The sequence below is a fragment of the Ambystoma mexicanum genome, chromosome 9 (assembly GCF_040938575.1).
Source record: "Ambystoma mexicanum isolate Mex_15411 chromosome 9, UKY_AmexF1_1, whole genome shotgun sequence".
Lineage (NCBI taxonomy): Eukaryota > Metazoa > Chordata > Amphibia > Caudata > Ambystomatidae > Ambystoma > Ambystoma mexicanum.
This window is the reverse complement of record NC_090931.1, coordinates 23,208,063-23,233,164: the sequence shown is the minus strand read 5'-3', so window position 1 is coordinate 23,233,164 and position 25,102 is coordinate 23,208,063. Positions and strand designations below refer to the sequence as shown.

At 49.0% G+C, this 25,102-nt stretch overlaps 1 protein-coding gene across 13 annotated transcripts in view; it reads right to left on the bottom strand.

The window, feature by feature from the left end:
• The window catches only part of GRAMD1B (GRAM domain containing 1B), a 1,544,984-nt gene that overhangs the window by 373,138 nt on the left and 1,146,744 nt on the right, over positions 1-25,102 (bottom strand). For all 13 annotated transcript variants that reach the window (XR_011274513.1, XR_011274514.1, XM_069614100.1 and 10 more), the window contains one exon: positions 13,546-13,566. Coding sequence is in view for 11 of the 13 variants with exons in the window: in XM_069614100.1 (XP_069470201.1) it covers positions 13,546-13,566 (21 nt within the window). In the remaining 2 variants the exon portion in view is untranslated. The remainder of the gene's footprint in view (positions 1-13,545; positions 13,567-25,102) is intronic.

Here is a 25,102-nt window from a genome sequence, read left to right as displayed (position 1 = left end):
TGAAGACATGAGAAAAAGTACACACCAGAAATCATGTGATAAGATATGAACAACCTAGCATGAAGGGAGCTGGAATCAGATGGGAGATAAACAGCAAGCTCAACTGTAAGGAGAAGACTGATGAAGAAGTTTGAAGCTGCAAGGAAAGAGGCCAGATGTGAATCTGGGGAACAGTAATTTCTCCAGACATCTGGGAACAAGGCATAGTCATGTGCAGAGCTGTGGCAGTAACTGGTCATCACCAGCCAGTTATTGAACAAGTGGAAAATGGATGCAAACCTCTCCGGCTGAGGTTTGCAAAGCTTCTGACGTGGGTCGAAGATAAAGGAGGACTTCTACAGATAGTGCCTCTGGCTAGTGCAGGACTATGTTTCAGAAACAATGGCATGAGGAAAGTTGGGGAGAATCAGCAGTGCAGAAGAATTATTGATGTGACAGTTGTGAAAATGGATCACCTTTGGGCCTGCGGATCCAGAGCAAACATGAAGCTGAACAGAGACTGGGGAGTACTGTGTTCTATTGTGATTGTTCATGTTCCAGCATTGGTGATTCCAAAGAGTGATGTGAACATTGGAGAAATACTAAAAGCAGATGCTCACCTGAGAAAAAAGAGATCTGCTGTGCACCTACATCGATTTAAGAGAGAAAACTATTTTGCAGCGAAATCAATAGAAGCATTTGATGCTATTCCATATGAACACAGACTGTTTGGCAAGACTTCTTCAGTTTTTACTGTTATCTTTATGCCTGGGATCCAGACAATGGGCCTCATTCCGAGTATGGCGTTAAGGGATAGCGGCCATCGGTAACGAGACCGGTGGCGGTGTTCCCTTACCGCCATACTCCGAGTTCCCTTTGCGCCCTCGCCCTTAACGCCTGCTTTGAGCAGGTGTTAAAGTCGAGGGCGCAAAGGGGCCTCCAAGCCAATAACGGTGACCGTAATGAACGGTCACCGTTATTTGCATCTTCCCCATTCCCATTGAGCCCTATGGGGGCTCATTTGGGAATGGGGAAGAGCCTTGGTGAATGGGGAATACCGCCCCGCCAACCTTGGAATGGGGCGGTAATTCCGCCATCCACCAAGGCGCTGCCGGTCCGGGTACGGCGTCAACCAAGGCGTTAATAGCGCCATTGGTTAGCGCCGTACTCGGAATGAGGCCCAATGGTGAATAGCAAATGGTTACAGATAACCAGAAGGGCGCTTCTGCAGATGATCAACGCCACCATAAAGGGATTTAATACTATCAAGTAGGAGCTGAGAGCCATACGACTGATGACTATGTAGAACAGATATGTCTTGGATATGTTCACAGTTATGGATGGAGGTGTTCGCGCCAACACTGGAGAATCATGTTGCACATTAATTCCTTCTCACAATGATGAGAATGGCACCTTGACAGAGGCCATAACAATGCTGACAAATCTACACGTCAAGATGGAAGACAAAGTGGAAGATATTGCTGATGACAGCTGGTTTGCGTCAATCTTCTCATGGGTTCCACAATGGATGGCAAACCTTTTTAAGTTCCTAGGGGCCCTGTTGGTGATGATCATGTTTGGGTTGTGTGTGATCAGGATGATAATCACGCAATGCAAGAAGACTGCGAAGAAAGCAGTAGGAATGAAGATTGTGATTAATTTTGAATCAGGATTCAAACCTAAAGAGTTGACAGATGAAGAAATCAGAGACTATGTAAAGGCCAGCATTCATGCACCTGAGGGAACGAAGTTTGTGTATCGGAAGAACTACAAGAAGTATGTGGTCCAATGGACAGTGCAGTCTAATGACCTGGAGTGTTGAGGAGCATGTGAATTCAGCTGGATGCCTGAAGGGAGTCATAAAGATATGGACTTCAAAGAAGCACTTTTTCAGACGAGGATGTCTTGATGTGAAAATTGATGAGAGAGTGGTCGATGAATCACCCAAAGGGGGGAATGTAGTGGAAGAGCCAAAAGCCCCTACCAGAAGCTCTGCCCTCATGTTTCCTATATGTTGGGAACCGGATTGCGATACGTGCAGTACCAGTGAGGATGCCTGTACCGCAAAGAATACTTGAAATAAGGTATCCATTAAGAAAACCTTATGTGCATTATTGAAGAAATGATGTTCTTCTGGACAAATGTGAAAATGATCGAGAATGAAGACTGGTGACGTCATGCAAAGCAGAACTGATGCACCTTGAAAAAATACACAAGGCAAAATAACAGACATTCTATCAAATCTAAAGAAGAGGCATCGATGATAAGCAACATTTCTGGATCAAAATAAGGATGTTTATGAGAAGAAATGCTGGAGAAAATGCAAAGTCCTTTTACACTTGTACGGCTGCTGTAAGCAAGTAGACAAAAACATTGTGAGGCTGGCTACGTAGTGAATAGATTGAGGTGATGCGCCAATGTATACACATAGGAATGTATATAACCTGGATGTTCCACTCTGCACTTTAGCAAGACGCATACCCTGCAAATGGACAGGGCTTGAGCGTGGCGCAGTTGGAAAATAATTGATAGCGAAGGAGAATTTCAAGAAAGGCTTGGCGTACCCAGCACCAAGAGTCAAGGCCACCGTGAGCCTGTTTGTCTGTGAAGTAGCTACATGAACATGAGAGAGAAGCAAACTTCTGTTTGAAGCATGATGAAAAAACACTGAAGGCATCAAGAGTTCCTCGTTTAATAGTATTACATGCAGCAAAGAGCTCAAAAATTTGGTCTCCAGTCACATGGTCAGATGAAAATAGATTTTGGGTCAAGCTACACCGAAACCAGAAGATAAGACCATGCCATACTCCCTTTTATTCTCAGGCGCAGTGAGCTACTACAAGGCTAAGTTCAAAGCCTTGATTGAATGGCAGATCGCAAGAGTGATGATAGATGTTGGGATAATTGGATGGGGAGGCATGACCAGGCCAACCCTCCCATCACCTGGGGAAACAGCCTGTGTGCTGCTAGCGTTTGGAATATTCCAGAAGGGTACAATCATGCCAACCAACTGTAGAGGGCCACAAAACGAGCTCTATAGTTTGTGTAACCAATGAATCGCTGTGTATTTTGTGACGATGAAGATGACTTTCACTAGAGGAGGGCTTAGTTGTCCAGGGGATGTTAGAAACCCAATCACAACCCCCATTAGAGTGGAACGTATACTTAGATGTTCCCTGTAGTTTTATCATATCCCCAAGTAGGTTTTTGTAGTTTGCCACGTAACGTGACGTCAATGATGATGAATTTTGACTATAAAAGTTATGTTTTTATGAAATGCATTCAGATCGTGCTTTGTGACGTCTGTAGATGTCTGTTGTAACTCCCTGTTTTAGATAATTACAAATCAAACAGCACTGAGTTTTGCCAACTTGCTCAGTCGTTTTGATTATTTATGTTTGAGTAAATTCTGCATACCCCATCCATCTCCAAGTATTGCAACCTTGTCTTAAAGGGCCCAGGTCTATGGGTTCAGGACCATGCCACTTTGAGACAAGTTTATTTTCAGCGGTAGGTAAGAGGACTAATACCTTCTGTCCTACTAAAAAGGATCTTAAATTAAATTCAACTTCTTATCATAGGGGGACTTCTGTTGGGCTTGAGCTTTCTCCAGGTGAGTGTGGACTGGACTCCGGATGAGTTTCATGTGCTCTCGCAATTGAGTAGCTGTCTGTGAGAGGGAAATGGGTGCCTCTTCTTTCTCTTCCCAGGTCTCTCGGAGCAAGCATGTCTAAGACATCTCTTGGTTCTCTACCGTAGAGTAACTCAAAAGGGGAAAATCCAGTGGATGCCTCAGGAGTTTTTCTTACTGCAAATAGGGCCCATGGGATCATGCGATCCCAGACCTTCCGATCCTCATATACCAATTTCCTCAAAATCACTTTAAGGGTTTTGTTAAATCTCTCTACCAATACGTCTGTTTGGGGGTGGTAAACTGAGGTTCTTAAGGTGCCAGTGTGCAGTAATTCCTTGACTTCACCCATAATCTTATTCATGAAATCAGATCCCTGATCCATCAGAATTTCCCTGGGGAAACTAACCCTCAAAAAGAATGGTAGTAGGTGTTTTAACATTTACTGGGTTGTGTTGTTCCGCATAGGGAAGGCTTCTAGGTATTCTGAGAACATATTTATGACCCAATCTGGAAATTTCCAACGGTCCAATGATATCCATCCCAAATCAGGAGAACGGGACTTCTATTATCAGTAATGGGTTTGGAGGGGCAGGTAAGGGATTATGTGTCAACTGATATTGAATTATCGTTGTAAATATCGCTAACCTGGGCGGACTGTGTTCCGCAACGGAAGCAACTGGCAGAAAATGGAAAATCCCCCGTTAGAATCTAGCTCCCTCTCTCCCTGTGAAGAATACCAGTGAGGAGGAAGGCAAGAGCCCGAGGGAAACCCTCCTGGTGGAAAAAACCCTGGGTGGCTGGAACTCTTCGGACTGGATGGTAGAAGTCTGGACGGTTCCCTCTAGACGAACTGGAACACGAAGAGGATCGAAGACCTTACCAAAGAAACAAGACAGGACAGTTAAGTGCCAGCAAGAAAGACTGCGAGCAAAGGAGAGCTCTGAGTATAGGAGATGTGACGTGCAAGGAATTTAGAATGGGGTCCTTAATGGAGTCCGGATATTCTCGGAGATGTCCAGAAGTAAAAGTATCCACAGCAGACGTCCAGAGAAATTATTCTTGTTCTTCTAAGAGTCCAGAAAAGAATCAAAGAAAGAGGGGTTGCCTTAACATTACAAAAGCCTAATGTCACAAGGGATTGGTCAAAAGCAAGCCTGCTGTAAGGAGTTCAATCCAGACTAATTTAACAAGTGCCATTTGCCTTCTGACCTCGTACCACAAGTGCCTTGCCTCAAGGAAATAGGTTGGGGTAGGAAGTGATAGTGAGCCCTAACAGAAACAAAGATGGATGAACTCTCATGGCCGACAATCTCTCTCGGTTACTCCAGAATGAACCCCTTCCCACACTTGCTGATTTCAGAGAGACTCCAGAGGTCAGCACACTGGTGACAGTGTGCCGTTGTTATGTTAGTGCTGTCTTTGAAATACAGGTTCACATGAGATCTTCCGGGCAGGGTTTGTGTGCCCTGAGGGAAGGGGTTGCCCTTCATGCACACAGATCTACTAGGCAGCATCCTGGCCATTGGTCCACACAGCAGCTGTGCAGACAGTCAGACCAGTCACTAATACACATCAGTCCTGTCATAGGTGGACCATGCACACAGATCTGACACTGGTGTGATATATTGCTGTGGCTGTATTACTGTGTGCTCTTGGTAGTCACCATGCCACAACTAGGCGTGGCTTACATTTAAAAATGTGCATGCCACAAGACTGACTGAGACATACTATTATTAAGTTTGGAACCAGAGAGGCAGAAGATTAAGAAGCCACCACTCCCTACATGAGCCACCACTCCCTGCATGAGCATTGTTTTCCAGCAGGTGTCACAAATGCATATGTAACTTTTGAGCCTGCCCTGTGACACTGCAGGACTGGTGCCAAGTCCACCAAGAGGCTTCCTCAACAATGGTATGGAAGGTGGTCTGATTTGCACCCTAGCATGCGTGATACAAATAAAAAAAAGCTGGAGCTATCACATCCTGGGAGATGGCAAGCCACTACAAGCCTCATTTGTGAGCCATGTTCTGCTGGTCCAAGTTCTCAGGCTCTCGTTATACAGGCATGGGTTTCTGAGCTTCATTCTGCTGGTGGCTGTTTCCAGGAGATGGGTGTCCCTATTTCACTCTTATGACCTGAATGTGCCAGAGTTTACTCTGCTGGCCCCACTCAATTTTCTCACCTTTGTTGGCATCAGTCTTGCAGCTAGTTTGGGATGGTACTGCTACAAGGAGAGCACATGTTGACACTGTTCTGTTGGGCTACCTTGATAGCACTGACCTGTAGGATTACCCTGCTGGCACTGTCCTGCGTGGTTACCCTGATGGCACTGACCTGTGGGGTCACCCTGGCTGGCACTGACCTGTGGAGTTACCCTGGCTGGCACTGACCTGTGGGGTTAACCTTGCTAGCATTGGCCTGTGTTTGCTACCCAGCTGGCACTGACCTGTGGGGTGACCCTAACTTGCACAGACCTGTGTGGTTACCCTGGCTGGCACCAACCGGTGAGGTTACCCTGCTGGCACTGATCTGTAGAGTTACCCATGTTGGCATTGCCCTGTGGAGTTACCATGATGGCAAGTACTTATGGGGTTACCCTGCTGGCACTTTCCTGTGAAGTTGCCCTAGCTGGCACTGACTTGTTGGATTACCCTTGTTTGCAGTGTCTGTGGAGCTACCCTTGCTGGCACTGTCCTGTGGGGTTACCCTGCTTGTACTGGCTTGTGGGATTAGCCTTGCTGGCACTGACCTGTGGGGTTAACCTGATGGCACTGGCCTTTGTGGTTACCCTGCTTGCACTAACCTGTGGGGTTACACTGCAGGCACTGCCTGTGTGGTTGCCCTGGCTGGCACTAACCTGTGGGGTTACCCTTTCTAGCAATGACCTGTGGGGTTACCCTTGCTGGCACTGGCCTGTGGCGATACCCTGCTAGCACTAGCCTGTGGAGTTACCCTGCTTGGGTTAAACTGCTGGTTCTGACCTGTGGAGTTACCCTTGCTGGCACTGGCCTGTAGGATTACCTCTGCTGGCACTGGCCTGTGGGGTTAACCTGCTGGTACTGACCTGTGGAGTTACTCTTGCTGGCACTGGCCAGTGGTGTTTCTCTTGTTGGCACTGACCAGTGGGGTTACCCTTGCTGGCACTGACCTGTGGCGTTACCCTGCTGGAAATGGCATGTGTGGTTACCCTGCTAGCACTGACCTGTGGGGTTACCCTGCAGCCACTGACATTTGGGATTACCCTGCTGGTACTGGCCTGTGGGATTACCCTGGTGGAAGTGGCCTGTGGAGTTACCCTGCTGGCAATGACCTGTAGAGTTACTCTGTTGGCAATGGCCCTTGGGGTTTACCTGGCTGGCACTGACCTGTGTGGTCACCCTCGCTTCACTGACCTGTGGGGCCACCCTGGCTGACACTGACTTGTGAGTTACCCTGCTGGCACTGACCTGTGGGCTTACAAGGATGGCACTGGCCTGTGGGGGTACCCTGCAGGCACTGACCTGCATGGTTACCATGGCTGGCACTATCCTGTGTGGCTACCCTTGCTGGCATCGACCTATGAGGTTACCCTGCAGGCATTGACTTCTGTGGTTACCCTAGCTGTCACTACTTTGTGGGGTTACCCTTGTTGGCACTGACCTGCAGGTTTAGCCTTGTTGGCACTGACCCATGGGGCTATCCTTGCTGGCACTGGCCTGTGGCATTAACCTGCTGGCACTGGTCTGTGTGGTTACCCTGCTGGCACTGACCTGTGGGGTTACCCCGCAGGCACTTACCTGTGGAGTTACTCTGGCTGGCACTGACATGTGTGGTTACCCTGGCTGGCATTAACATATGAGGTTACCCTGGCTGGCACTCACCTGTGGGGTTACCCTGGCTTGTAACGGCCTGTGGAATTACCCTGCTGGCAATAACCCGTGGGTTTACACTGCTGTCAATTACCTTTTGAGTTACTCTTGCTGGCACTGACCTGTGGGGCTACCCTTGCTGGCACTGGCCTGAGGGGTTACCATGCTGGCACTGACCTGTGGAGTTACTCTTGTTGGCAATGACCTGTGTGGTTACGCTGCTGGCATTGGCTTGTTGGGTTATCCAGCTGGCACTCACCTGTGGAGTTACCCTGCAGGCACTGACTTGTGGGATTACCCTGCTGGTACTTGCCTGTGGAGATACCCTGGTGGAAGTGGCCTGTGGAGTCACCCTGCTGGCAATGACCTGTGGAGTTACTCTGTTGGCAATTTCCTGTGGGGTTACGCTGGCTGGTACTGACCTGTGTGGTTACCCTGGCTGGCACTGACCTGTGGGGTTACCCTGGCTGGCACTGACCTGTGTGGTTACCCTGGCTGACATTAACATGTGAGGATACCCTGTCTGGCACTGATCTGTGGGGTTACCTTGGCATGTAAAGGCCTGTGGAATTAGTCTGCTGGCAATAACCTGTGGGTTTACACTGCTGCCAATGACCTGTTGAGTTACTCTTGCTGGCACTGACCTGTGAGGTTAGCCTTGTTGGCACTGGCCAGTGGGGTTACCATGCTGGCACTGACCTGTGGAGTTACCCTGCAGGCACTGAATTGTGGGATTACCCTGCTGGTACTGGCCGCCTGTGGAGTCACCCTGCTGGCAATGACCTGTGGAGTTAATCTGTTGGCAATTGCCTGTGCGTTTACTCTGGCTGGTATTGACCTATGTGGTTACCCTGGCTGGCACTGACTTGTGGGTTACCCTGCAGGCACTGGCCTGTGGAGTTACCCTTGCAGGCACTGGCATTAGCATGTGAGGATACCATGTGTGTCACTGACTTGTGGAGATACTCTTGCTGGCATTGACCTGTGGGGTTACCCTGCTGGTACTAACCTGCAGAGTTAATCATGGCAATTGCCTGTGGGTTTACTCTAGCTGGTACTGACCTATGTGGTTACCCTAGCTGGCACTGACCTGTGGGGTTACCCCGCTGGCACTGACCTGTGGGGTTACACCGCTGGCAATGAACTGTGGAATTACTATTGCTGGCACTTACCTGTTGGGTTACCCTGCTGGCACTGGCCTGTGGGGTTACCCTGCTGGCACTGACCAGCAGATTTAATCATACTGGCACTGGCCAGTGGGGTTACCCTTCTTGGCACTGACCAGTGGAGACGTCTTTACTGGCACTGGCCTGTGGCAATACCCTGCTGGCACTGACCTGTAGGGTTACCCTGCAGGCACTGACCAGTGGGGTTGCCCTTGCTGACACTAACCTGTGGGGCTACCCTTGCTGGAACTGGCCTGAGGGGTTACCCTGGCCAGCACTAACCTGTGGGGCTACCCTTGCTGGCACTGGCCTGAGGGGTTATCCTGCTGTTACTGGCCTGTGTAGTTAATCTTGCGGACAGTGGCCAGTGGGGTTACCCTGCTGTCAATGCCCCATGGGGTTATCCTGCTGGCACTGATCTGTGGGGTTACCCTTCTGGCACTAACCCGTGGAGTTACTCTTGCTGACACTGTCGTGTGTTGTTGCCTTTGCTGGCATTGACTTGTGGGGTTACTCTTGTTGGCAATGACCTGTGTGGTTACGCTGCTGGCATTGGCTTGTTGGGTTATCCAGCTGGCACTGACCTGTGGAGTTACCCTGCAGGCACTGACTTGTGGGATTACCCTGCTGGTACTTGCCTGTGGAGATACCCTGGTGGAAGTGGCCTGTGGAGTCACCCTGCTGGCAATGACCTGTGGAGTTACTCTGTTGGCAATTTCCTGTGGGGTTACGCTGGCTGGTACTGACCTGTGTGGTTACCCTGGCTGGCACTGACCTGTGGGGTTACCCTGGCTGGCACTGACCTGTGTGGTTACCCTGGCTGACATTAACATGTGAGGATACCCTGTCTGGCACTGATCTGTGGGGTTACCTTGGCATGTAAAGGCCTGTGGAATTAGTCTGCTGGCAATAACCTGTGGGTTTAGACTGCTGCCAATGACCTGTTGAGTTACTCTTGCTGGCACTGACCTGTGAGGTTAGCCTTGTTGGCACTGGCCTGTGGGGTTACCATGCTGGCACTGACCTGTGGAGTTACCCTGCAGGCACTGAATTGTGGGATTACCCTGCTGGTACTGGCCGCCTGTGGAGTCACCCTGCTGGCAATGACCTGTGGAGTTAATCTGTTGGCAATTGCCTGTGCGTTTACTCTGGCTGGTATTGACCTATGTGGTTACCCTGGCTGGCACTGACTTGTGGGTTACCCTGCAGGCACTGGCCTGTGGAGTTACCCTTGCAGGCACTGACCTTTGCGGTTACCCTGGCTGGCATTAGCATGTGAGGATACCATGTGTGTCACTGACTTGTGGAGATACTCTTGCTGGCATTGACCTGTGGGGTTACCCTGCTGGTACTGACCTGCAGAGTTAATCATGGCAATTGCCTGTGGGTTTACTCTAGCTGGTACTGACCTATGTGGTTACCCTAGCTGGCACTGACCTGTGGGGTTACCCCGCTGGCACTGACCTGTGGGGTTACACTGCTGGCAATGAACTGTGGAATTACTATTGCTGGCACTTACCTGTTGGGTTACCCTGCTGGCACTGGCCTGTGGGGTTACCCTGCTGGCACTGACCAGCAGATTTAATCATACTGGCACTGGCCAGTGGGGTTACCCTTCTTGGCACTGACCAGTGGAGACGTCTTTACTGGCACTGGCCTGTGGCAATACCCTGCTGGCACTGACCTGTAGGGTTACCCTGCAGGCACTGACCAGTGGGGTTGCCCTTGCTGACACTGACCTGTGGGGTTACCAGGCTAGCACTGGCCTGTGGAGTTACCCCGATGACACTGACCTGTGGGGTTACCCTTGCTGGCACATGTCTGTGTGGTTACTCTATTGGCACTGGCCCTTCAGGCCTCCCTGCTTGTATTGCCCCATGGGGTTATCCTCCTGGCACTGATCTGCGGGCTTACCCTTCTGGCACTAACCTTTGGAGTTACTCTTGCTAACACTGGCCTCTGGGGTTACCTTGCTGGCATTGACCTGCGGGGTTACCCTGGATGCACTGGCCTGTGGGATAACCCGGCACACAATGACCCGTGGGGTTACCTTGCTGGCACTGTCCTGTGGGGTCACCCTGGCCAGCACTAACCTGTGGGGCTACCCTTGCTGGAACTGGCCTGAGGGGTTACCCTGGCCAGCACTAACCTGTGGGGCTACCCTTGCTGGCACTGGCCTGAGGGGTTATCCTGCTGTTACTGGCCTGTGTAGTTAATCTTGAGGACAGTGGCCAGTGGGGTTACCCTGCTGTCAATGCCCCATGGGGTTATCCTGCTGGCACTGATCTGTGGGGTTACCCTTCTGGCACTAACCCGTGGAGTTACTCTTGCTGACACTGTCCTGTGTTGTTGCCTTTGCTGGCATTGACTTGTGGGGATACCCTTGCTGACATGTTATATACAATTCATGTGCTTTTGGGACCGTTTGATAAACGTCTCATTACTATGGAGTTTCATTGTTTTTCCTTGGGTTGGCCCCAGTGTGTATAGTACCAGCTGCTTGCTGGCAGTGGTTCTGTCGTTTCATCTGCTGTCACCGTTCGATAGGATATGTTGATTCTGCGGGCACGAGACCTGGCAGCAAATAACATTCTCTAAGAACCCACACGAGTATTTCCTGTGTACAAGCAATTCTTTTTTTCTCCACGGGGGGGCAGGGGGCGCCTTTGCAATGTTCGCCATAACAGGCGAGGGAAGCCGTGTGTGTCTTAAAGGTGCGTTTCTTTATCGCAGTCACATCATGACCTCATTTCTTCTCTTACATGTCTAGAGATATGGCGCATGCGCCCAGGACCCTACGATCAGCACAGTAACCTCTCTTATCACAAAGATCGATGAACTTACCTGTCCCAGCAATAACCACACGCACCTAATGAGAGCAGCAATATGCTGAAGACCAGCAGGGGGAGCCACTCACCCACACGAATGACACATGGGACTGATTCACTAACTATTGAATTGGAGAACTTCAAACAGGCGGTAAGCAATGCCTGCTGCCTTATACCTGAGTAAAAAGGGTAGAAGCAGAACCAATCTTTAGATACGTGGAACGTCACTGAGACATCCACGTGAGCGCCTCGAGAGGCTCCGGGCCCCTGCAGATGGGCTCTGCTTTCAGTCTTTGCGACCCAAGGCCCGGCCTTCAATGTGCAGAGAGCAGTACCGGCCCTGCCGCCGTCAGTGAATGCATGTTCAATACTTGATAGCAATGGACTCCTCCGACCCCAGGGTGCAATATCTACCGGCTCCGGCCTCCAGGGATGACCATCACCCGAACCCGAGGTGCAATATCTACCAGCTCCATCGATGACCATCACTCAAACCCAGGGTGCAACATCTACCAGCTCCAGCGATGACCATCAAATGAACCCAAGGTGCAATATCTACTAGCTCCGGCCTCCAGGGATGACCATCACCCGAACCCAGGGTGCAATATCTACCAGCTCCGGCCACCAGGGATGACCATCACCCGAACCCAGGGTGCAATATCTACGAGCTCCATCGATGACCATCACTCAAACCCAGGGTGCAACATCTACCAGCTCCAGCGATGACCATCAAATGAACCCAAGGTGCAATATCTACTAGCTCCGGCCTCCAGGGATGACCATCACCCGAACCCAGGGTGCAATATCTACGAGCTCCATCGATGACCATCACTCAAACCCAGGGTGCAATATCTACCAGCTCCAGCGATGACCATCACCCGAACCCAGGGTGCAATATCTACGAGCTCCATCGATGACCATCACTCAAACCCAGGGTGCAATATCTACCAGCTCCAGCGATGACCATCACCTGAACCCGGGGTGCAATATCACAAACTCCAGCGATGACCATCACCTGAACCCAGGGTGCAATATCTACCAGCTCCATCGATGACCATCACCCAAGCGAAGGGTGCAGTATCTACCAGCTCCAGGATGACCATCACCAGAACCCAGGGTGCAATATCTACCATCTTCAGGGATACCCATCACCCAAACACAGGGTGCAATATCTTCGAGATTCAGCGTTAACCATCACCCGAAAGCAGGGTGCAATATCTACCAGCTCCTACGGTGACCATCACTCGAACCCAGGGTGCAATATCTACCAGCTCCAGCGATGACCAACACCTGAACCCAGGGTGCAATATCTACCAGCTCCAGCGATGACCAACACCTGAACCCAGGGTGCAATATCTACCAGCCCCAGCGATGACCAACACCTGAACCCAGGGTGCAATATCTACCAGCTCCAGCAATGACCATCACTCAAACCCAAGGAGCAGTATCTACCAGCTCCAGCGATGACCATCACCCGAACCCATGGTGCAATGTCTACTAGCCCCAGCGATGACCATCACCTGAACCCATGGTGCAATGTCTACTAGCCCCAGCGATGACCATCACCTGAACCCAGGGTGCAATATCTACCAGCACCAGTGATGACCATCACCCAAGCCCAGGGTGCAATATCTACCAGCTCCAGCGATGAGCATCACCCGAACTGGTCTTTGCCTCCAACAATGACCCCCCTGACCAAGGTTGTAGGGTCTTTGACTCCAGCAACGCCCAAAATGGCCCCTGAGTAGTACGGCATACAGTCACAGTAGGAACTTCAGTGACCCCACAATGTAGGGCCAGTAGCTGCAGTTACAGCCGGCATGAAGGGCTTTGCTCAGTTTCCACCTCGTCCAGAGCGAGGACCCTTCACTCTACTGGAAGTTACCCACTCAGCCCGTGCCATCCATCCACCTACAGTGCAAGCTCGTGCTGGCTGAACCCCCGCTACTGCACAGTGTTGGGCACTAACTCCCCTCATTAGGAAGCCCACCACATGCAAAGTCGTCAGTTCATGTGTTCTTCCCGTCCCCGCTCCCCACCCCCACAACTGTCCCCATGCAAGATGAACCCAGAGAAGCAAGTGTACTCACGTTATACCAGCTCTGGCTTTTCTGTAAGGAGAAAAGAGAAAGGGAGATTAGTGTCCATCTTGCGTAGTGGCATTTCAACATCCGTGCAAGCATTTCATGCAAATCCAACTCAGCAGGAATGAGCACGTTAAAGGCGTTACGAGACGAGGGTGGCCTGGTGGAAAGCTGGAGGGGGGTCACTGGAGTGGCTCCAAATAGATGAGGGCGGGGGGCAATTAATTTTCCTTTCGCTCCCCCAGAGACTCTGATATATTCTGACTCTAGGGGGCTCGCCACTAAAGACCAGGACGTGGGCAATACCCATAGTTCATAAAATCTTAGTTTAACAGAGGGGGTCCCGCTGTGGCGGGTCGGGGGTCGCAAGAACACACCAGACTGTGCATTGGGGCCAGTAGGGAGGGGGTGGAAGCGTGGGTGGTGGGAGAGAACGCCATCTCATCAGAGTGTGCAGGGGTGCAGGATGTCAGGGTGGTCATTAGAAGGAGTTGGAGTGGGGGCAGTGTAATCAGACGCTGGATGGCCGGCTGGGGGGAACGGGGAGGGGGCTGTGCCAGGTGCACGACCTCCTGCAGCACCTCGGCACCAAGACTGTGGGCGCCCTTCCTCGTAGTTTGCAAGGTTATAACCACTGCTACCAGTGGTGACTGGTTAACTTTCAAGTCGGTGCTATGTACAGACAAGTAGCAGATATTCCAACACTCCAAACAGCGTCTCCACACAGGGCACGCGAGCATTTAAATGCAGAAAAGCATGTACTGGCCATCAGACAACACTAGATGTGCAACAGACGCAAAGCACCGAAGCAGTGCCTGAAACAGTGCGCCAATGCCACGCGGAGAAACATGCCAAGCAGAAACCAAACGCAAGAAGACATTCCATCAGTTTCAAATGTGTTGCCAAAAGATATCCTTACACCAGTTCAAAACATGTACCAGGTGATATAATCCACTTGATGGGCACTGTGCCAGATAATGTAAAATGCATATCAGTCATGAGACCTGGGCCAGGTGATGTAACCCACACATGTGACATATTCCAAATGATACATTTTAACCAGGGGCCCTGTGCCAGGCGATATAATCCACACACGTGCCATATTCCATATGATACAACCAGGGGCCCTGTGCCAGGCGATATAACCCACACACGTGCCATGTTCCATATGATACATTTTAACCAGGGGCCCTGTGCCAGGCGATATAACCCACACACGTGCCATATTCCATATGATACAACCAGGGGCCCTGTGCCAGGCGATATAACCCACACACGTGCCATGTTCCATATGATACATTTTAACCAGGGGCCCTGTGCCAGGCGATATAACCCACACACGTGCCATGTTCCATATGATACATTTTAACCAGGGGCCCTGTGCCAGGCGATATAACCCACACACGTGCCATATTCCATATGATACAACCAGGGGCCCTGTGCCAGGCGATATAACCCACACACGTGCCATGTTCCATATGATACATTTTAACCAGGGGCCCTGTGCCAGGCGATATAACCCACACACGTGCCATATTCCATATGATACAACCAGGGGCCCTGTGCCAGGCGATATAACCCACACACGTGCCATGTTCCATATGATACATTTTAACCAGGGGCCCTGTGCCAGGCGATATAACCCACACACGTGCCATATTCCATATGATACAACCAGGGGTCCTGTGCCAGGCGATATAACCCACACGCGTGCCATATTCCATATGATACAACCAGGGGTCCTGTGCCAGGCGATATAACCCACACGCGTGCCATATTCCATATGATACAACCAGGGGCCCTGTGCCAGGCGATATAACCCACACACGTGCCATGTTCCATATGATACAACCAGGGGCCCTGTGCCAGGCGATATAACCCACACACGTGCCATGTTCCATATGATACATTTTAACCAGAGGCCCTGTGCCAGGCGATATAACCCACACACGTGCCATGTTCCATATGATACATTTTAACCAGGGGCCCTGTGCCAGGCGATATAACCCACACACGTGTCATATTCCATATGATACAACCAGGGGCCCTGTGCCAGGCGATATAACCCACACACGTGCCATGTTCCATATGATACATTTTAACCAGAGGCCCTGTGCCAGGCGATATAACCCACACACGTGCCATGTTCCATATGATACATTTTAACCAGGGGCCCTGTGCCAGGCGATATAACCCACACACGTGCCATGTTCCATATGATACATTTTAACCAGGGGCCCTGTGCCAGGCGATATAACCCACACACGTGCCATGTTCCATATGATACATTTTAACCAGGGGCCCTGTGCCAGGCGATATAACCCACACACGTGCCATATTCCATATGATACAACCAGGGGTCCTGTGCCAGGCGATATAACCCACACGCGTGCCATATTCCATATGATACAACCAGGGGCCCTGTGCCAGGCGATATAACCCACACGCGTGCCATATTCCATATGATACAACCAGGGGCCCTGTGCCAGGCGATATAACCCACACACGTGCCATGTTCCATATGATACATTTTAACCAGGGGCCCTGTGCCAGGCGATATAACCCACACACGTGCCATATTCCATATGATACAACCAGGGGTCCTGTGCCAGGCGATATAACCCACACGCGTGCCATATTCCATATGATACAACCAGGGGCCCTGTGCCAGGCGATATAACCCACACGCGTGCCATATTCCATATGATACAACCAGGGGCCCTGTGCCAGGCGATATAACCCACACACGTGCCATGTTCCATATGATACAACCAGGGGCCCTGTGCCAGGCGATATAACCCACACGCGTGCCATATTCCATATGATACAACCAGGGGCCCTGTGCCAGGCGATATAACCCACACACGTGCCATGTTCCATATGATACATTTTAACCGGGGGCCCTGTGCCAGGCGATATAACCCACACACGTGCCATGTTCCATATGATACATTTTAACCAGGGGCCCTGTGCCAGGCGATATAACCCACACACGTGCCATGTTCCATATGATACATTTTAACCAGGGGCCCTGTGCCAGGCGATATAACCCACACACGTGCCATGTTCCATATGATACATTTTAACCAGGGGCCCTGTGCCAGGCGATATAACCCACACACGTGCCATATTCCATATGATACAACCAGGGGTCCTGTGCCAGGCGATATAACCCACACGCGTGCCATATTCCATATGATACAACCAGGGGCCCTGTGCCAGGCGATATAACCCACACGCGTGCCATATTCCATATGATACAACCAGGGGCCCTGTGCCAGGCGATATAACCCACACACGTGCCATGTTCCATATGATACATTTTAACCAGGGGCCCTGTGCCAGGCGATATAACCCACACACGTGCCATATTCCATATGATACAACCAGGGGTCCTGTGCCAGGCGATATAACCCACACGCGTGCCATATTCCATATGATACAACCAGGGGCCCTGTGCCAGGCGATATAACCCACACGCGTGCCATATTCCATATGATACAACCAGGGGCCCTGTGCCAGGCGATATAACCCACACACGTGCCATGTTCCATATGATACAACCAGGGGCCCTGTGCCAGGCGATATAACCCACACACGTGCCATGTTCCATATGATACATTTTAACCAGAGGCCCTGTGCCAGGCGATATAACCCACACACGTGCCATGTTCCATATGATACATTTTAACCAGGGGCCCTGTGCCAGGCGATATAACCCACACACGTGTCATATTCCATATGATACAACCAGGGGCCCTGTGCCAGGCGATATAACCCACACACGTGCCATGTTCCATATGATACATTTTAACCAGGGGCCCTGTGCCAGGCGATATAACCCACACACGTGCCATGTTCCATATGATACATTTTAACCAGGGGCCCTGTGCCAGGCGATATAACCCACACACGTGCCATGTTCCATATGATACATTTTAACCAGGGGCCCTGTGCCAGGCGATATAACCCACACACGTGCCATATTCCATATGATACAACCAGGGGCCCTGTGCCAGGCGATATAACCCACACACGTGCCATATTCCACATGATACATTTTAACCAGGGGCCCTGTGCCAGGCGATATAACCCACACGTGTGCCATATTCCAAATGATACATTTCAACCAGGGGCCCTGTGCCAGGCGATATAACCCACACATGTGACATATTCTATATGTTACATTTTAACCAGGGGCCCTGGGCCAGGCGATATAACCCACATCTGCACAGCTGCACAATAACATATCAATGATCTCTTTGCCCAGAGGAGACACAGCTCTCATATACTCAGCCAGCTCCCTAAGGACCACCTCTTCCACTAGTCTGAGAAACCTCCCAGATATCACTGTGCCATGCCTAGGATCAACACGTCTGGAACGCCTCAGTTCAAGAACCCCTGTCACCCTACTCTCCACCACCCTCCCCAGCCTAGGGACTACAAGGGTAATGAGACTATCCTCTCGCACCCATCTACTCCACCTCTACTGGCACACTTTGGGCCCAGCACCCACATTCCTACACCGCTGTGGGATCAGAGTCCACACGACCTAAAGTGTATACCCCTTCCATCACTCCCACGTCTACCTCAGATCCCCCCCTGCCAACCTCCAAATCCAGCCTCAAAGGCGCCCTTATTAACGCCGATCTCTAGGAGCCCACGTGTTCGACATATGTGATTTACTCCTGGACCAACTGTTGGACTTATTAGTTGTTACGGAAACGTGGCTGTACCAAGCCTCAGGTCCCTACTTGCCTTGCCTATCCTCCCCCGACTATACCATCCTTAGGGCCAATCACCATGGCACTGTAGGAGGAGAAGTAGTCATTATGGCCAAATCTACACTATAGCTCAGATCCTGCCCACTAGACGTAGTGACAGGATACAGACTACTCTTACTCAAACTCACAATCGACCCCAAAACTACAATCAACTTTCTCATCATTTACAGACTTCCCAATAACGCTGCCCACCCGGAATGAGACATTCCTCTGCTTATCACCCCCTCATCACAGCCCAACACCACATGTGTTGTCCTAGGTGACCTAAATCTGGATTATAAAACATACTGGACCAAAAAGCTACCGCCTTTGCCAGGGCCTTCAAAGAAATGCCTTTTACTCAAATTGTTAACACCCCCACCTGCTCCAAAGGTAGAATCCTGGACAGGATCATGTCACTAAATGTAAACCTATCGCTTGAATCCATCTCTGAAATTACATCACCACCTAATATGTTTTGACATATTGACCACAAAAACCCTGGGCGTCGCCCAACCCATTCGCTGCCTCATCTCGGTGAGAAGCACATGCAAACTTGCAGCAGAAAATCTTGTTCCTATCCTGGTTGAGACAGCTAAGGACCACCATCTAACTAATAGCAATCCTGATAGCATTTTCACTATCTTTCATGACTGCCTGAAATCAACCATCGACTCAGTAGCCCCACTCATGTCTAAAATACCGCAAATCGCCGGACCATCCAATTTCTGGTTCAATGAAGAGCTCACTGTCTTGTGCTGCAACAGAAGAGCGTTGGAGTGTCTATACAAAAAGTCACAGACCACCAGCCTAACAGACGCACTTATGACAGCCAACAAAACGTATTAATCAGCAGTGATAACCCATAAAGTGTACTTCTTGAATACTTGCATAAACAATGCCTCATCCAATTCCAAAGAATGATTCTTCATACCTAGAGAGCTGGAAGCCCCGTCCCTTCCTCTACTCCCACCAACTCTAGTAAATCTTGGTGCACCACCATCCAGAAGGCCCTTCCCGCTGAAGTCCATACACTTCAGGAGAAAATACTAACAAAAAGGAAATTGCTGGCCAGTAAAAATACACCCCCCATTGTGCCCGACACTGTCGCCGGCATAACAACCTCCCAATTCATGTTCACAGATGCCAGCCAAGACCAGGTTCTCAACACCATTGCCACATGGAAACCGTCTAACTGTAAAAAGGACATCTTCCCTGCCCGTTTAGTCAAACTCTGTGCCCCCACCTTAATACCCATCATTACCAACTTCACTAATACCTATTTCACCACCAATTCTGTACCTGCAAATATCAAATAAGCATGGGTCACCCCTCTTCTCAAGCAACCCGCTCTGGACCCCAATATACCCACTAATTACAGACCCATTACCACAATCCCCTTTCCTACTAAAAATAGTCAACAAAATAACCTACACCCAAGTCCAAGACTATCTAGAAAGGAACCACCCGCTAGGAGCCAGACAATTGGGTTTCCAACCTAAACACAGTACAGAAATGGCCCTCCTAGACCCTGAAATCCAGATAGACACCATAAGAGACTCTGGTAAACTTTGTGTCCTCCTTCTACTTGACCTCTCTGTTGCATTTGACTTAGTAGATCATGACAATCTGTGCGACACTCTTACAGAACACTTTAATTTCTCCATAGAAGGCACTCTCTGGGTTAAGTCCTTCCTATCTGAACGCACCTCGAGAGTGTCCATTGTTGAAGAGTCGGCTGATCCCATACCAGTGCCCCTAGGGGTTCTCCAAGGCTCCTGTCTATCGCCCACTTTATGCCATGCTTATACTAAACTACTATTCGCTGCACTTGACGCCATGGGTGTCATGTACACTAACTTGACATATGATACTCAGATCCTAATCCCTTTAACGGGAGACTATGATCTTGACACCGCAAACATCCACAATGTTTATGCCATCCCCCCCGACTAAAAACTCTTCCTGCTGACTACTCAGCCATTATCATTGACAGAACTTCCATCCCGGTACTCAAACGGGTTGAACACTGGGTGTCCATCTTGATACAAACCTTACCATGACCAAACATATCTGTGCCTTCTCCTCTGCTACGGCCTATACAGATAAACTTATTGCACTCAGCTGCCAATTCCTCACCCCAAAAAACTGCCTGACATTAGCTCCAGCCCTTATACTCTCCAACCTGGATTACTGTAATACACTCTTACTGGGAACTTCTTGTACCAACTTGGCTAAACTGGAACTATTACAAAACAAAGCCCTACGTGAAGCTTTGGATTGAAAAGAAATTGCCATATCTTCCACATTAGGAGAGGAGTACATTAGCTACGCATCCAAGCCAGAATTCTATTTAAATCACTGAGCATCACACACAAATGCATCACCAATGATGCCCCTGCCTATCTCAGTAACTGCATCACCCAAAACACCTCTACTAGATCCCTCAGATCAGGCTCTAGCACACGCCTTTTTGTCCCTAGTGCCAAACGGGAAATTATATTGCGCCTCCTATTGTCATGAATATATGTATATTGGCCTACGCCACGCTGCTTTTAAGCCACTTGCAAAGAAATCCGTGTCGCAAGGTCCCGACCTTAGAATCAATGTAAACCACCATTTTAGGTTAATCCGCCATTTTAGGTTCTCTCTGCAAAGTCACCCTGTGAGCAAAAAAAATTGGACAGTGTCATTCCGAAAATGTAACATGGCCGTCTTGACCTCTGTGTATAAACTAATGTATAACTTGCCTGCAGGCTACATGTTGGGGTCATGAACTGAGACCTTGTCCTTCGCTGACCTGTGTGTAGAGGATTACTTGCGCTAACAAAGCTAAACCGCAAGCACATGTTAAACACAATGGGACTCATTACGACCCAGGCGCTAATGGGTTAACGGAGCCGTAAAAGACTGCGGCGCCGTTAACCTATTAGCGCCTAATTACGAGGTCCCTTTGCGGGACCCGACCTTAACGGCTGGTGTAGACCAGCCGTTAAAGTAGGGACCCGCAAAGGGACCTTGGTGCTAAGTACTGTGCCGCAATTTGCGGCACCGTACTTAGCGCCTTCCCCATTCCCATTGAGCCTTATGGGGCAAAAATGGGAATGGGGAAGGGCCATGGAGGAAGGGGGAATTACTGCCCCGCCAACCTTGTAATGGGGTGGTATTTCCCCCTTTCTCCATGATGGAGTCAGTAACTTACCGGCATGGACCATGGTGCTAATAGCACCATGGTCTTCCGCCACCGTCATAATGAGGCCCAATGTATTCAAATACTGAAATGTGAACACTTGTTTGACTACATTGTATAGATGTTTGAGAAGGTCTCTATAAGAAATCCTAAAGTACACTGTTGCCATTGAGGTTTGTTGGCGAATGTATGAAAGGCAAACCCTAAGTGTACAGATGTGTGAACTCGGCACAAACCCTATATCCGTAATGTATTAACAAATATTAACTAAGAAATGGGTTGGATATCATGGGCCTCATTATGACCCAGGCGCTAAGTGTTTAACGGCGCCGTAAAAGGCTGCAATGCCGTTAAACACCTAGCGCCTAATTACGAGGTCCCTTTGCGGGACCCGACCTTAATGGCTGGTTTTACCAGCCGTTAAAGTAGGGACCCGCAAAGGGACCTTGGTGCTAATTACAGTACCGTAATTAGCGCCTTCCCCATTCCCATTGAACCCTAAGTATCCTGATAATTTGTTTTGGCGCATTGTATCTGCAAATACAATTATTGACCAGGTAACACCAATATTTTGATATGCCTGGGAATTGTCTACCTGCTTCAGGGCATTATTCCGCAGTGATAGGCAATTTTTGGAATTTAGCCATCCGGCACCACAAGAGGGGTCGCCGGCTTGTACTATGTACTATAAGCATGGCATTGGAAGTATAGTGTTTAATGATATTTGGCACAGACAAACTAGACATGCATCCGAACTGCAGTGGCTAATCAATGGTAGTTTTGAAATCCCTCGTATTGAGTATTTAGAGTCTATTCTATTAAAGAAAAAGGCTAGACCTGCAGCATTTGATGTTTTGCAGAATTGGAAAAAGAAGTGTTACAGCAGCTCAAAAGTAGAGAAAAACATGCGCGCCATCATAAAATGAATGCTGAAAAAGCATTGTTATATGACCAAGATAAACAGTCTGAATCGACTAGGAATATGGATAGGGCTTTCTCGATTGGCATTCAGAAAATCTATCCTTCTAAAGACCTCCATGTTTCTGATGAATTTATTGACAAATTGTTAAATGAACGAAGGCCTGGTGCCTCTGCGTCACCTCTGTATGTTCCCCTTCCTGCCGCTTTGCCTCTTCCTGCTGTTATTCCTGCTCTTCCTGCTGTTTTTCCGTTTGTTCCTACCCCTCTTGTTGTTCCTCCACCTGTTCCTCCACCTCTTGCTATTGCACAGGTAATAGTACCTCCATTGAATTTGCCTGTTCCCCCACTTCCAAGTGGTCCTGCAACGCTTGTAGTCGATCAGGGTGCAGGGTCGAGGGTTGTCACTCGTAATACTATCGCTCTGGAGAAAAAACGTGATTTGATTGCATGGGCTAAGCATTGTATGGAGAGAGATGATCGAGCTAATGTTTTTGGCACACTTCCTAATATGGACAATTTTCCTGAAAAAAATGTTTTTATTGATGGATTAGGGATACACTTATGTATAATGTGGGGCAGATTAAATCATGCAGATCTCTCACAAGGGTTGAGAGATCTGAACACTTTAGCGCTTTCTAGAGACACTGTGGAGAAAGTACAAGAGCATGTCGAGAGGATATTTGAGTATAGGAAGGAGTTGGAAAGGTTACAGAATGAGGATGATGATGAGGATAGTATGTATGTACAGAAACGGTTACTTCCTTGTCGCAAATCGATATCCGAAGAAACATGAATTTGTACGAAAGATGCGATTAGATGGATTTCAGACATATCGATAACTCCAGTTGAAGTATATGATACGTATAGTCAGTATGCGCTAGGAATGCAGAGGAAAGTGATACAGGTAATGGTAGAGTACCTGCAGGATGAATGTGTAAAGAGAAAGATTTGTTGTCCCGCATAGTTATTGAGTATTTATAAGAGAGCTTTTTGATTTGACAATTCTTCGGCTGCTTTAGCGCTCGATTTGGCTCTGTTGCTTAGTAAGCGTTCGGAGTTGCCTATGAGAGAGGTTCCTCCGACATTTGTCCCGAAGGTTGAGATTGCGGCAAATCCTGAAACGAATGCAGCTGCTGTGAACATTCTTGCACATTATGTATCACAGTTTGTTCACATCCCGTTCTCGAGACAGGAAGTGAATACCATTAGGCAATCTATTCCTGACGTTAGGAAAAATCCGACAGGATTCTATAACGAGATAGAGTCTGTCTTGCAGTCCTTAGTATTCACCTTGGGTCATATTGATCTGTTATTTCCTGTACTCCTGCCCGTAGATTTGTGAAAACAGGTTAGGACTATAGATGATGTACCAGGGTTGGGAGATACATGGGTTAACATAATTAGACTTGATGGAGAAAGGCCAGCCGGTGAGAGACCGCCCCAGGTGATAATAACCTTGCCTGATAGAATTATTGCAAAATTGAAAACCATAATTCCCGAAAAGAGGATTATCTGGGACAAGTTTACGGCCTGTGTCCAAGGGAAGTCTGAGGGTGCAACCGAGTACTTTAATCAGTTCGAAAAGGTATTTTCGGATTTCAGTGGACAAGACTTAGGCACAGAGTCTGGGAAAATATTATTTGTGGACAAATTTGTGTGTGGATTGCTTCCTGACATCCATGACAGATTATGTATTCTGAGAGCGCTTGGCAGTCGAAGTCGCAATCAGAAGTACTGCACATGGCTCAGTACTACGAGAATCGTATCAATAATGAAATGGAAAGAGTTGAGAAGAGAAAAGGTGATTTGAAGACAAAAGTATTATTACAGCAAATTCTTAGAGGCCCTAGAGGGGGTAGTTTGCAGATCGGAGGTCAGTATGTTCCACAAGGGAATGTGCCCTTGGGTCCTGTGAACATTAACCAGTGTGCCTATTGTAGGCAAGAAGGTCATTGGCATGCACAATGCCTGATCTTTCAACAAAGGTCAAATAATGCATTTGGAAATATGGGTAGATGATCCAGAGGCACCCGGGTGCAGGGGGCCCTGGTAGAGGTCAGTTTGCACAGGATCCACAGCAACCTCTTTCGCAGGATAATCAGGTACAAAGTGTGGATACTAGAAACATATTTGATCATCCTTCTGCTGCATATCTCTCTGAAGAGCTTCCTTTTGACGATATTCTGTTTCGTTAGGATTGCCCGAAACAGGGTTTGGAACCTACGCCTATTCCCGTTAATCAGAAAGGTCCCTACGTTGAAATGTTAGTGGAAAATAGGAAACATCTATTCTTGATAGATACAGGGGCACAGAAGTGTTCCATTGATCACTCTCGGGTTCCAAACATTCCACTGTCAGGGCAAACCAATGTTTCTGTAGGGTTTTCTGGCACACCAGTCGTTTGTCCAGTTTCTTCGCCGGTACCTATTTCTTTGGGTCCCTTTATGGACCATTGTCCATTCCTTTTGACGTCGATTTGTGGAGAGAATTTGCTGGGGTTGAATTGTTGAAAGAATTAAATGCATTCATTGTTCTTCTTAGGGAGTGTGTTTGACGATTTCACCACAGCAAATTTCTGTCTCTCAATTCTTAACCAGACCTTTGCCGCCAGAATTCAGTGATGTACCAGAGTGTTTATGGGCAATTGACGACAATGACGTTGGCGTTTTACAGATTGAGCCTGTTAAAA